Consider the following 13850-nt stretch of genomic DNA (forward strand, 5'->3'; position numbering starts at 1 on the left):
AGGATTAACAGAAGCGTAAATAAGAAATAGAACATTAGAATTTAACAGGCAGTCAATCAGACAGCTGCTTTTCGACACATCTGCCTTTATCATAACAGCTCACAGCAGCAGTGAATGAGCATTTGCACACTTGAGATGATTACACACATGCAAATATCAATGTAAGAATTTATGTTTTGTTTTTTAAAGACATTCTTCACAAAGTGAAGGGAAGGGAAAAAAGCAGCGTTCTCATTGCCAACAGCACTGAAATAATCTGGAGAATGTCATGGGTGATTGAGAGAGGCAACAACATTAACCCAAATCCTCAGTGTTTCGATCTGATACTGTGAGTGTTGGTTGACAGAAACGTCAGTCTGTAAAACGCCCATTTAAGTCTTTCAGGTCCAGTTATGATTCCATGACAGGACTATTAACTAGCTCTTGCTTCTGTCATTTATACGTTTGAAAGCACACACCAAATGTTGTTATAGCTCATGTAAAATCTTTGAATAAAGTCATTATTTTTGTTTTTTGCACACAAAAAGTATTCTCGTCGCTTCATAACACACACAAACAAAGTAGTCTGCTGTCCATAGCTGAGACAAAGGTTTTATCCGTGTAGGTGATAAACAGGAAGGATGCTGGGAAATGTAGATTTTGACTAGATGACTGGACTGTTGAAGATGGAGAGCGTTGACAATGGTAAGGTACATAGTCCAGTAAAAGTGTGTAGTAGGCTAGGCTACTGTAAACCAATCTCAATGTATTTTCTTTCTTTTTGGAGTTTTACTTGCTCTCAAAAGTTTAGATAACTTGGACTTTTGAGGCCTTTTTATCAATGAAAACGAAGCTTTTTAAAAAAAAGCTCTCCGAAGTGAATACATTTGAAAACGCTGTTTTCGCGTTGTGGACTATCAAAGCGGAGGTATTTGGTTTTGTGCTTGTTATGTGCCATATACTTTCACACAGTTGCTAAAATGTTACCTTGCACACTCTTCATCTCACAGTCCTGCAAAGATGAAAGATAATTTACTCATATTTGCTGTCCTGATGCAATACATGAGATCAGCGTTTTAGGTGAGGGTACCAAACATATGTAGGCTAACTAAGTGCGACCTGGATGGTGAATGGTGAGATATTTTGCTAAATAAATTTATCCTGCCAGAAGAATTGACCGATAACTTTATTATTTATTTTTCCGTCTGTATCATCTCAGTGAGCTTTTGTGAGTTACGCATGCATGCACAGTAAAGTGAATTTAGCGTTTTCCGATCTTTCAGTGTGGATGAGAAACTTTTGGAAAAGGCCTGAAAACGCTAGTGTGGAGAGAGCATTTTTAAACGAAAACACGTTCTCAAAATGTATCCGGATTAATGTAGACGTAACGTAGCCTTTGTCAATTTTAAATATGTATGACAACATCAGTTGGATAAACACAGTACAGTGCGTTTAGTTTACTAAATCAATAAAAAAAAAATACACACTTTTTTCAGTGCATGTCATTTGGGAGACTATATAGGCTACTACAGATTTACACTGACAGAGGCCCGACACGTAGCAACCACATAGTAATGCGCTACAAATCACCTTTAAATTACATCATAACCACCAAAGACACCCTTAGTTGCGCATGAAAGCACCACTCTAGTGTTTAATGTAGTGTAGAGTTCTCATTAACCATGAAAGAAGTGTCAGTATTAATCTATTTGATGGAGTTTGCAAAATGACATCGAAGAGGTGTCAATGTGCTGACTGAAGCACATGCTTGTGTCATGCTTAAAGGGATAGTTCACCAAAAAATGAAATATTCTGTCAGCATTTACTCACCCTCATGTCATTCCAAACTTCAATGACTTTATTTTTCCTGTGGAACACAAAAAAATATCTTTTAAAGAATGTTTTTATTCATACAATGACAATCAATGGGGTCCAAAATCCTGAACCTTCCATTATATGGACAGAAAATACACTGAGACGTCTTTCAAAATGTCTTATACATGCTCTCACATTAAGGTTAGTTGAACTACCTTATCATGAAAATTCCACCAGATGTTGAGCTAACTGCAATCTAAATGCATCTCCAATGAAGCGGCGGGGAAATAGCCAAAAGTTAATGGAGCTATGTCTGTCTGGGGGTAAACGCTGCACTTCTAGAGCTCTAACCATTGAATAACGCACCTCGTAGTGAACACATTGAACTTTCAGATGCAGTCATGTTTATGTTTGCATACATGAAGCTCATAGAATGAACAACATGTTTTCTGAGGTTAACAGCCTGAGATAGAGTGTGCTGTTTGTCAAATAATGACCCTTTGAACCTTCCATCCATTAGGAAGAGGGGAAGACAGATGCTGTTTTTGATCTGTGATATTTGCCAAGAGTGTAAACGTATGGAAAGCATGAAACATATGAAGTGTGAAGCATATGCACTGACAGACAGATGTGGAGTAAAATCAAACTGGCTCCCTCAAGGGTTTATTAACGTGTGAAACCAGTAGACGCAAAATCCATAATGCAAGATTTAAAGGGTTAATTCTGTCATTACTCACCCTCATGTCATTCCAAACCCTTAAGACTTTCCTTCATCTTTGAAAAATAAACAAAGATACTTTTAAGGAGATTTGAGAGATTTCTTTTCCTCCATTGACAGTCCATGCAACTACTACTTTGATGCTTCAGAAAGTTCATAAAAAGATCATAAAAATGGTTTAGTCTGAATTTTCTAAACAGACATGATCGCTTTATACACTGAAGAGATTCAATTTAGGCTTTTATTATATCATATGCAAATGACATGTTCAATCTATAGTGTTTCATCGCCCCCTAATGGCCTGGCAGCAGAATACAGCATTTTTAATCGTTTTTGCGGATCCTTGTTAATTGGGATCGTTTTGACAATGATCGTCTGTACGCGGAAAACTCAAAGGAAAAACTTCTCAGTTTTAAGCAGAAGGTTGTCGTCTAAATGTACCCTAACACAAAACAGAACATAACCCCGACACCAATGAGGTTTGTTCTCGTGTGTTAAAGCATGCATGGTTGACCTTCTGTTGATGTACGCTGATCAATGTTTATATGTGAATAAAAGCCTTCACTTTGTTCAATTCAATCTGTCATATCAAATAAATCAATCGTGTCTCTTCAGAAAATTTGGTCTAAACTGCTCAATACATATGGATTAGTTTTACAATCTCTTTATACACTTTTAGAAGCGTCAAAGTGGTAGTTGCGTGGACTGTCAATGGAGGGAAAGAAATCTCTCAGATTTTATTAAAAATATCTTTATTTGTGTTTTGAAGATGAATTAAAATGTCTGTTGGATTTGGAACGACATGAGGGTGAATAAATGATGATATACTTTTAATTTTTGGGTGAACTAACCTTGTAAACTTGTAAACATTAAATGATTTTTGTTTCTTTTTTAAAGCCACAACAGATTTATTTCTGAAGGTCAGAAGATGAAAGTCTATTTTTTTGTTCATGTGTTTGGTTAAATACATATTTTGTATCCAATTAATATTCTGAAGACATTCGCCATGACTCAAAAACCATGCTCTGAGAATTTGAATAAAACGGCATGAAACTAAAGATAATTGGACTGCTGTGAATAGAAAGTTACCTGGGTTTCACTTACATAAGTCACAGTACTTTACATAAGACTGTCTGGTTTTAATCCTTTCGTTTTGAAAATACTGAGAAGAATGTTAATTTCCCATGCTGTATTAGCACCGGGCTTACATGGGCTGATTTAAATTCAGAATATCTTTTATTAGCTGCACTGTGGTTATGGATTAAGATTTGTTCTGCCATGCAGAAAGTCATTACAAGGACTAAATTGGTATAAATTGTGAGTTTGTTGCTTATTTGCTCTATAGTGTGCTCGAGTATGACTATAGGAGGAATATTTATAGGAGGAAGCATTCTTATTATGTCCAAACCTCTTTGATTGTACTTTAAACTAAGTTTTTGCTTTGAATCAGTCTGACAAATTCTTCCGACATATCTTTCATTAGGCTAAACGAACGAGAATCTGGCTATTGAATCAACATACTGTGACTCACTTACTGAACCGCAAGTTCCAAGTCAAAGCATCATTTCAATATAGACATTTTTATTATACCTCACAGTCATGTCTTTGTACATGGTTATACTAATTTTAAAATTTTACCAAAGGCCTTATGAAATTGAAAAGTAGGACTTTTTAATGTAATATAATAAGGAAAATGTTAACTAGAAAAAAAAACGGTAAAACTGTATCGGTCCCATTAGTTAGCGTTATGACATTGAACAATACATGCCAGGATTGATTCATCTTTAATTAATGTCAAGTTCAGTTTAGCTAATGCAGTTAACTAATGTTCACAAATGTAAAAGGTTACCAAGAAAACCAACTTGTTTTCCCACATATTTCTCTCTGAAAAGTAACACATTTTATTCTTTAAGATAAACCCCTTGAGATGCATCATCTCATTTTCAAGGTGGTCAGATTACACAAAAGTTTTTTGTGGGATTATACCAGGTGGGTCCTAGGATGAAAACATTTGGGAACACCAGGCTTAGGATAACGAAGCCCTATTCCTCTCTTTCATTGCTCAGACTGTTCATATGACTATTCACCTTCTAATTTTAGTCGGAATCATCTATTATTTTGCAGTCATCACCGTTAAACTGCATTACCTACAATTCCAATGGCTTCTCCAATGCCTGCATGAATGTCTCAGTTTGCACTGGTAAGAATGGGACTTATGCTTTATTTGCATAACATAATAGACATTATTACCTCTGCATCCGGTACCAGCACCTGTAGCCATTCAACTTGAGAAGACTTCCTTTTGCTTGCTTAGAAAGAGTGAGATCATTTCGTTCACAAGAGTCCCAGGACTTTATCTGATAGATCAAACATTGACAAAAGGGTTGAAAGTGTGGAGGAGCCGCCACCACGTTAGTAGCTACACGTTGGCGAAGGTAATATCAGATCTCTCTTTATTTTTAATACCTGTTGGCTTTTTCTAAAGAAAAATAAAGAAAAAGTCAGAGTGCTGTTCTACAATGCTGGAATGTAGATTGTGTAACGGCAGCATTAGTCTAATGTGCCTGTCTGTGTCCCGTCTATAAGGAGGTGCAATTATGATCTTATCTACAGTAACAGCTTCCTACTGCTAGACAAACATCTCTCGCCATGGCTGATTCATTTTCATAAGGAAAGCAAGTGGCCCACTGTTGGCTCTTTTTATAGCTTGGCTGGTGGTGATTTGTCAAGGAAAGTGCTGGGGCACATGGAACAACTGAATTGAGCATTGTGAAGGAAGTTTGCAAACATGCACCAAATCTGTCCAGGGGCCCTGTAATTGCCTAGTGCTGTCAGTGTTGTTACATACTACTTTCCAGATGGCAGCAGCAGTACAACGTCCGCACTTGGGTGAGACCAAGGAGTTCTTAATATGTGGCGCTTTGAGGGACTTGCAATTTAGATACGCGGCGCTATTGGCTGTGCAGCCTGTGACGTGAGTGTTGTATTTGCAGCTCTGCCTGTTCTGTGAGCGAGCGCGTGCGCGTGTGTGCGCAGGGCTGGAGACCAGAGCGCGGATGGAAGCGCTCCACACAGGACCTGAAGTTCTGAATGAACGCGCTTTATTTCTCCACACCATGGGAGACGGTTTACCGTCTGTAAACTACAGCAATGACTCTAAACGCTCCACGGATAACCTATCAGAAGAGTGGCTGGTGGGCATGGGAATCATCATGGGTCTGATAGTATTTGTCATTGTAGTGGGGAATATACTGGTTATAGTCGCCATAGCCCGGAATCAGAGGCTTCAGACGCTCACCAATGTTTTCATAGTGTCTCTGGCGTGCGCAGACCTTATCATGGGGTTACTGGTGGTGCCATTTGGCGCAGCCTTGGAGGTCAGAGGATCCTGGATGTATGGATCGTTCTTCTGTGAATTCTGGATATCTCTTGATGTACTTTGCGTCACGGCGAGCATAGAGACCCTGTGCGTAATTGCAATAGACAGGTATATCGCCATCATCTCTCCATTTCGCTATCAAAGCCTTTTAACAAAAGCACGAGCCAAGGTGGTGGTGTGTGGAGTGTGGGCTATATCGGCTCTTGTGTCATTCCCACCCATCCTAATGCAATGGTCCCGGGACACCGTGGAAACATCGTGCTATGACGATCCCGAGTGCTGTGACTTTATCACCAACCGCGAATATGCCATCTCCTCCTCCATTATATCGTTTTACATCCCTTTAATAGTCATGATATTCGTCTATGCCAGAGTGTATAGAGAAGCCAAACAACAACTGAACAAAATTAACAAATGTGAGGGAAGATTCTACAACAATGGTACTAATTGCAAACCAAACCGAAAACGAACCACCAAGATCTTGGCGTTAAAAGAGCAGAAGGCGCTGAAAACGTTGGGAATAATCATGGGGACATTCACTCTCTGCTGGCTGCCGTTCTTCATCGTTAACGTAATGCGGGTGTTTAGCGCACAGGTGGTGAAAAAGGAACTCTTTGTGTTTTTGAACTGGCTGGGGTACGTGAACTCCGCCTTCAACCCCATCATATACTGTCGGAGTCCCGACTTCAGGAAAGCCTTCAAGAGGCTGTTGTGTTGTCCGAGGCAGGCGGACCGCAGGCTGCACGTGAGCTCGTGCGATCTGTCGCGCTGCACCGGGGGCTTTGTGAACTCAATGGAGCAGAGCATGCTCGGGACCTGGTCGGACTGTAACGGCGCGGACAGCCACGACTGCAGTCTAGAGAGGAACGGAAGGGTGTCCCGTTCAGAGTCTCAGCTGTAAAAGTAGGCTACATCTGCGATTATTTAGTCAATATTACACGAGCTGTTTGTACTATTGGAAATCAGGTAATTACGGGCGCCTCTGAGTGTGGTAGCTATTGCTTGTTCCAGTGAACGTATCGGACAAAAATTGGGTTCGTTTGAAAATATTCCCAGAAAAAAAATCGAAACATTTTCAAAAATCAAGGTCACCATGAAAAAAAAAATTGACAATTCTTATTTTTATGGAATAGCCTATTGCAGTATTTACTAGGCTATAGTTTAAATGATGTATCCATGCACATATTATTTTCAATTCATGTGCCCTCTAATCTTTAATCAAAATATCTTCTCTTGCAACAACATCTCTTCACCGATGACCTGTTTGCTGGCATGAGGGTGGGACAACCTGTCACTCACATGAGATCACAGCAATAGTAAACCAAAATGCCAACGACCCAATCAACTCTGATGGACAAAATCAAGTCCCGAGCTACATTTTTTTTTTGTCATTCAAGAAGCCATTTCACTTCAGGTCCACTTTACAACAGGAAAACTAACATGAATGCCATCTTTACATTTTCACCAAGCAACGCACAAACTAAATGGGTGGAGCAGAGCGAGCAAAACTCCAGTCCGGGTTTTATTCCTGTGCCAAGTGAACATGGATCAAGAGAAAATGTGCACTCACTCCATTTCCACTCCAACCGGCTCCTCCATGAACTAGGGTAAGCGGAGTGATACAAACAGTGAAAAGTCCCAGTGGAAACCGCTCAGCCAATCAAATTCAGAGACCGGAAATAATTGTTAGGCTATAAGATAGATAATAGGGTAGACGAAATTTAGCTGTATTAAAAAACAAAACTATTATTAACTTATTTAGTCCCATTTATTCCCGAGCTAAATTTAGCACATGTATTTGGAGAGCCAAATGAAGCAGATTGTATGTCTTTTCTGAAAAAGTTGAAAGTGAAAAGGTGTATTATTTCTGACACAGTTGTAACCAGTGGGAAACTTGCTCAGTTTGTCAATTTGCTCAGTTTGTCAGTAAGACCAAAAAAGAAGTTGCACACAATTAAGCAGTGTAATTTTATAACTTTGCTATTCGGCAATCGTGTGGAAAAAGGAACTGAAAATCCAAGAAGACATGGATATTTCTATTTCTTTGCTTTCTTTATTGTAACAATACCTTAAAATCTACAATTTCCCCATGTGAATCAATCAGTTAGACCTATTCAAAACCAGTTTCTCACTGGTCACAAATGTGATCACTGACATGTTTACATGTTTTTCCCCCATATTTGACAGAGTAGTACAATAAAGTAACGATAGACCAATTAAATGTATCAAATATGCAGGGGGCAAAATGGAATTAAACAGCTCTGTTCATGTGACTGTTTAAACCAACTGATGACAATAAATCGAGACAGTTGCACTTTCATTTACTATTGAGAACTATTTGGAACACACACAAAATATTTTTAGACCCTTCAAACTCAAAAGTAATGCAAATCACATGATAATGTGGGATTAAATGGATTAAAACATTTAGCAAACACCGTTCAAAATTCAATTATAAAGCTGAAATCTTTTCAAATACAAACTGTGCAGTATTTGTCAGTGAATAAATGGCAGTTTAGTCAGACTGAAGCAGTGATGTTTTGTTTAGCTCTGAAATGAAGAAGTGAAACTGTGTGTTTCATTCTTCATAGCAATGTTAGGCATTGAGCCTTTACATTGTTTATTGGAATGTTTTATTCACGAATGTGTGATATAAATCTTGTTTTACCTCATACCTGTATAATGTGCAAATTGTACGAGGAAGTTGTTTATATTAAACAAATTGTCAAAATGTACAGTATTTATTTGATGCATTGTACAGCATAAATGAAAAAGCGTGGCAATGTGATAAAATAATGTTAAATATACTTGTGATTTACATGCACCTTATTTGTGTCAAATGTGAGCTGGGGCAATGAGCTTCTTGCATTTTCCATTCATTTAAAATGTCTACCGTACCAGTTATATATGTTATAGACTCATTTATCTGTAAAGATGCGCACACATGTTTTGGCAAGTTTTGTTATGAACATTGCCCCAACTTCACGTTTTTACAGAAATAATTTATGTACCAGTGCCTCATGTGAAGTATTGTACAAGATTTATCATGTTGACGTCAAGTTGGCTAGCGTTCAATAAAATGTGATATTGTAAAAAGGCACGTTTGCTTTTGTTATCACTTTATAATTTTATGGGATTTCAGAATGTTGTTTGTTTATTTATTTGTTTTTCAGGGCAAAATGTTTTCAGGCATGATTTGAAATTAGGGATCAGTTATATGTCAGGAGATCTTTATCTATTTTAAACAGTTAAGATTGTTACCCTAGTCTGCAGTTGACTGAAAGTGAAAAAAAAAAACAGTCTCTGTTTCAAGATGGCTACTATCTAAAGGCCTCCAATTAGAGCTTGACTTAAATATTTATGTGCTGACCTCATTTAGTTTGCAGCACTTGCATCACTGTTGGGTTTTCCACCCCCTAAGACTGCCTTGGACTGTAAAAATAACACAACACGACGTAATTTCATTTCACACGTGCAAACTAACAGAACATTCTAAGAAGCAAAGGTTCTACCCCAATTAACCTTTTTTTCCCTAAGAGTGTAGTGTGTAGCAGTGCAGGGTCGATGTCTCTTGGTTCTTAAGATTCACATCACAATGTGAACACAAAGCATTAGGAAATTCTCCTAATGGAATAATTTTCCGCATCAATGGAGTGTTAGCAAAGGAAATATGGAAATTCAATGCAGTTAAACTTCCTATAATCAACTTTCATGAATGCAAACTGCATGCAAATAAAACAGCAATATAGGCGAATTTGTTGAATTTGAATTTTTTGTTTTGCATTTATGGACAATATGATGCAATAATGTGGTAAATTGTTTCAGTATATTGGTTAGTGTGAGTTACTGGCTGCCTTTCTGGTCGTGTATTGTTCTAATGATATATTCAATTACATTTTATTGTTTATTGTGATGTTGACTGAAAAATAAAAAGCAGTTTATGGCCTTGTTTGGCTGCTTATCATTTTATTCCTTCTAGAAAAATCTGACATAAACGGATGCCAAATGCATTGTGCTTTGAAAAAACAAGCTTTTAAGGAATACATTTGATTTGAGCTCACAGCTGTGTGCTGTTAATTTCAAGAGGTTGGATGGTTTAAAATGCATTACAGCTCGGAGCAGTTTCCCCAGAGCCCTCTCACATCTAAAACTGCCTCAGGGTCGCTGAATGCAATATGTCCACATCGCTTCGGCTAATGAACCTTATTTAAATGTGATTACCTGTGCTAATACAATAGCGCAGCATTTCACAACAACATCACTGCCCGCATCATGAATATGCTCTTGGCTGCTTGTCACCTTGTTATTAAAAACAATTTGTTTGGCAGGAATTTGTATCCGGACAGACGTGACAGATGAAGGCCCTTGTGTTGAAACAAATGGTGCACATGTGATTGCCTGTGGTTTCTTTATCAGAGTTGAATCTCTTTCATTAATCAGAAAGCTTGTTCTTAGTTTATCATTCTGTACCTGATGACTCTGACGTAATGACTGCTTTTATTTGCTTGGAGGCTCATATGCTGCTGTGCTCGAATCAGGAGAGTTACACTGAACCCTAAGTAGAAAAGATTAGCTCTGTGGTCAGTTAATGGTACATTTGCTTACTTCAGAAACGTTAAGTGTCTATTAATAGCAGCTGGTGGGCAAGTTCAAAATGTTGTATGAGCTTTGACTGCCATTACACATCTTTAGTTCACGTAAGGGCCACTTGGTCTGGAGCGGCAACAATCTTTGAACACGTTGTTTTATGTCAGCCAATGGCTGCCATTAGCACATCGTGGAGATAAAACGCTCTCATGTTTTTCCCTCACACGTTGGCCAACAGCTCACACAGTTAATTGTAATACGTTACTGGCTTATGAGGTGTTGAGAGAACGGCATCCACTTATATATACCTGTGCATGCCTGGCTGCCTTCCATACATACCAGTGTTGTAGTTTCCATTCAACGGCTTCTCTGAAGGGCGCTTTTCGACCATTATATCCACGCTCACACATACTGAACTTTTAAAGGGTGTGATAAAACTTATGATAATCTTGTTTATGGGACAAGATGAGATTTATCCCACTAAACAGTCCTAATCTCATTAGCTAAATTACTGATGTAAGTGTTTGTTAGCAGTAAAAAATTGCATCATGACAGCAATTAAACGATTTCACTTAAAACATAGGCTACTGTTGAAGAGAAAAATAAAGCCTACAAAGAAATCTACAAAAAAGTATAACTGATTAAAAATAATTCCATTCATCAGGAATAGCCCGTTTTAGCTGCACGAACTAGCTGTCACTGTAAAAAACAAACAAAAGAACAAACAGTTTTTAATCAACTTGGATGTAGGCCTAAGTCATTTCAACTTAAATTACATTAAACTGACTAGAACATGAGTTGAATCTTTATAAAAAAGTTGAAAATTTCTTTAAATTTTCTAAATGATGTGCATGCCTAAATAAATCTGCAAGTGGTTCAGCGGTCACGTGGTAGCTACACGTAGGAAATCTTAGAAAATTCCCAATTTACAAGTTATAATTACAAGCTCTACGAGAAGGACGTGAATGCTTTATACATGTTGAGATCTCTTAATTACGACATTGCGTGAACGCACAGTGGTCGTTTTGTAGGCCAAAACTCAGAAACGAGTAGCATTTTAGCACTTCCGTTTCCATCGTCCTGAAGTTAAAAGATATTCTCCCGTTTTCTTCTATGATATAAAATACATCAGTAATACCCTCTTGTGATTTTTTTAAAAAGCTTTTAGCCTACTTGTCTTGTAAAAGGCAAAGGCAATTGCTTGCAAGTGGCTACACATCAAACGTCATTAACCGAACAGAAAAAACTAATCTAGCCTACTTCTTTCACAGCCTCGATGTGTTTGTATTCGTGGTCATGCAAATTATCATTTTATTTTATTAAATGCTTGAATTAACATTTAGCCTATAGGCTAACACACGCAAGCTGATGGTGTCGGACCGCGGTGTATTTTGTTTATATAGCCTATTCGATGAGCTTTGCGTTCTGGCGGTTTTATTTATGCAGATTAATTAATATGCAGATTAATTCATGTATTAACATTAATAATAGCTGTGTTCATTTGTTATTATTATCATGATGGACAAAATGTGCTTTTGTTGGACACAGACCTTATTTTCTGCAATAATCCAAAACCAATGGAAAAATCCTACTGGTTTTTTGTCGAGAGAACCGGTTACTTCCCTGGACTGCACCACATGCTCTTTTAGTAACAACGCAACAAGTAAAAAATAATTACAGCAATAATAATAACAACAATTATATAATTGTAGTCTACTCATTAAAATATTATTTCAGGAGTCGTTTTTGTTAAACTTTAATATGTCTTAACATTCTCTAAACTAAAAGTTCAATTGTCACAACTGTTTGCTGGAACATCATAACTCTGTTGCATGTCTGCAAAATGCAGTAACCCAAAACATTGAATTCATGCAAACATATTGTGTCAGTAAATTGGCAAATGCCACCAAAATAAGTGTTTTTGTCATCGTATTTTTGTAGAAATGTGTTGTAAACTGAACATTCCTGGTTGCTTGTTCATTTTTACAAATTATTATACATCTTCCTTTGGCTCGTCCATGACAAGCAACTGTGAATTTTCAGTTTACATGTAACACATTTTTCAAAAATAAAGTGATGTTGCTGTTTAGGGATTTAGATGTTCATCCATGTTCAAAAATGGTAGTGATTGTGCTTGGCAAACTCCATGTACTGTACACTTTTGAATGGATAATTGTGCATGTGAAGGCTCACATATGAAAGAATGTTTAGAAGTTGTGAAGAGTTTGACAATTTCACTGAGAAGTAACTTATCAGTTTTGATCAACAAGGCATGTGCATTTAGGTATTGTGCAAATTGTAGACAATTGTACATACTCTTTTGCACACGTGCCAAAACACATGCAACTTGCTTAATATGAAATTAAAATCTGATGTGAAAAACAAACTAAGTGTTCAAAAATATGAACATTGTTTTGAGAGAAAAAGCGATTGAGAAAAAACTGTAGCCTACTATTTTCCGGTGTTGTGCTTTTTATCTTCCAAAAAATAAAGATCTTTTTTTTTACTAGTTTATTCAATGCTGGAAAAAAAATGCTACTTTATAAAAATAGAATTTGAATCCAATTATATTTACGTATAGAGATATATTTGCAATAGATGTGGCTATAGACAATCTCACATTCCTCTTGTTACTAACGACAAGACCTCCCAGTTAGTCAAAAGCATTGACTGAGGCTCATGAATTCTCTGGAGGTCTACGAGGTTGATATGAGTGTCGGAGCACGTTATCTTGAAGTGCTAAAAATACGTGCTGAGAGGAGTTTACGCAATGGCTCTTTGCCATGTACAGGATGTTTCAACCTGCCATCTCTCGTCACATTCAGCAGACTCTGAAATGCCACACAGGTGAGATGAATTTAAAACAAGCAGGGTGCAAGTGTGCATTATTTTTTTTTTTTAAAAGGAAAGAGATGTTGTGTTTTAACAGTTTTGAAAGTTGTAGAAAACATGGTTCTTCGGATGGCAAAAACTTTTGTGCATTTCATATTTCACAGAGCTTGTTTGATAAACACATTCAGCCATTTCTGTAAATATGTCTATAATTAGTGCAGGCCTAAGCTAACAGGAAATGCACCACCTAAATTACTTTTCAAAAGTGTGTTTCCAGTACTGAATGTCCTGTGACAGTTTGCCTAAAAATATCAGTTTCTTGTGGGAGAAAGTGCATTTGAATAAGTAGTTTATGTATTATTATTTGTATTACTTCTAAGAGCTTTCCTTTATGTTGACCTGCTCAATATCAGCACTCTGTGTCATTGATGTGTCTGTGTGTTTTGTGGGAAAGAGGATCAATAAGGCAAGGCCCCAGTACACAGAAACAAGTTTTGGACATCACCTGCTACTGTTGCACAATGTTACTTAAGGCAATGC

General features: G+C 37.5%; 1 protein-coding gene across 1 annotated transcript; it reads left to right on the forward strand.

Moving 5' to 3' along the window:
* Positions 1-5546: 5546 nt before the first annotated feature.
* On the forward strand, positions 5547-8987 carry adrb1 (adrenoceptor beta 1). Its single transcript, XM_077200646.1, has one exon. The coding sequence runs from the start codon at positions 5569-5571 to the stop codon at positions 6790-6792; it is 1224 nt and encodes a 407-aa protein (XP_077056761.1). The 5' UTR covers positions 5547-5568; the 3' UTR covers positions 6793-8987.
* The last annotated feature ends 4863 nt before the right edge of the window (positions 8988-13850 follow it).

Source organism: Siphateles boraxobius, unplaced genomic scaffold (genome assembly GCF_051911475.1).
Source record: "Siphateles boraxobius isolate OS27281-9 unplaced genomic scaffold, OSU_SipBor_1 46, whole genome shotgun sequence".
NCBI lineage: Eukaryota > Metazoa > Chordata > Actinopteri > Cypriniformes > Leuciscidae > Siphateles > Siphateles boraxobius.

Bases quoted from the DNA above. Each gene is read 5' to 3' on its own strand.
- adrb1 (XM_077200646.1), top strand. From the start codon at position 5,569: ATGGAAGCGCTCCACACAGGACCTGAAGTTCTGAATGAACGCGCTTTA.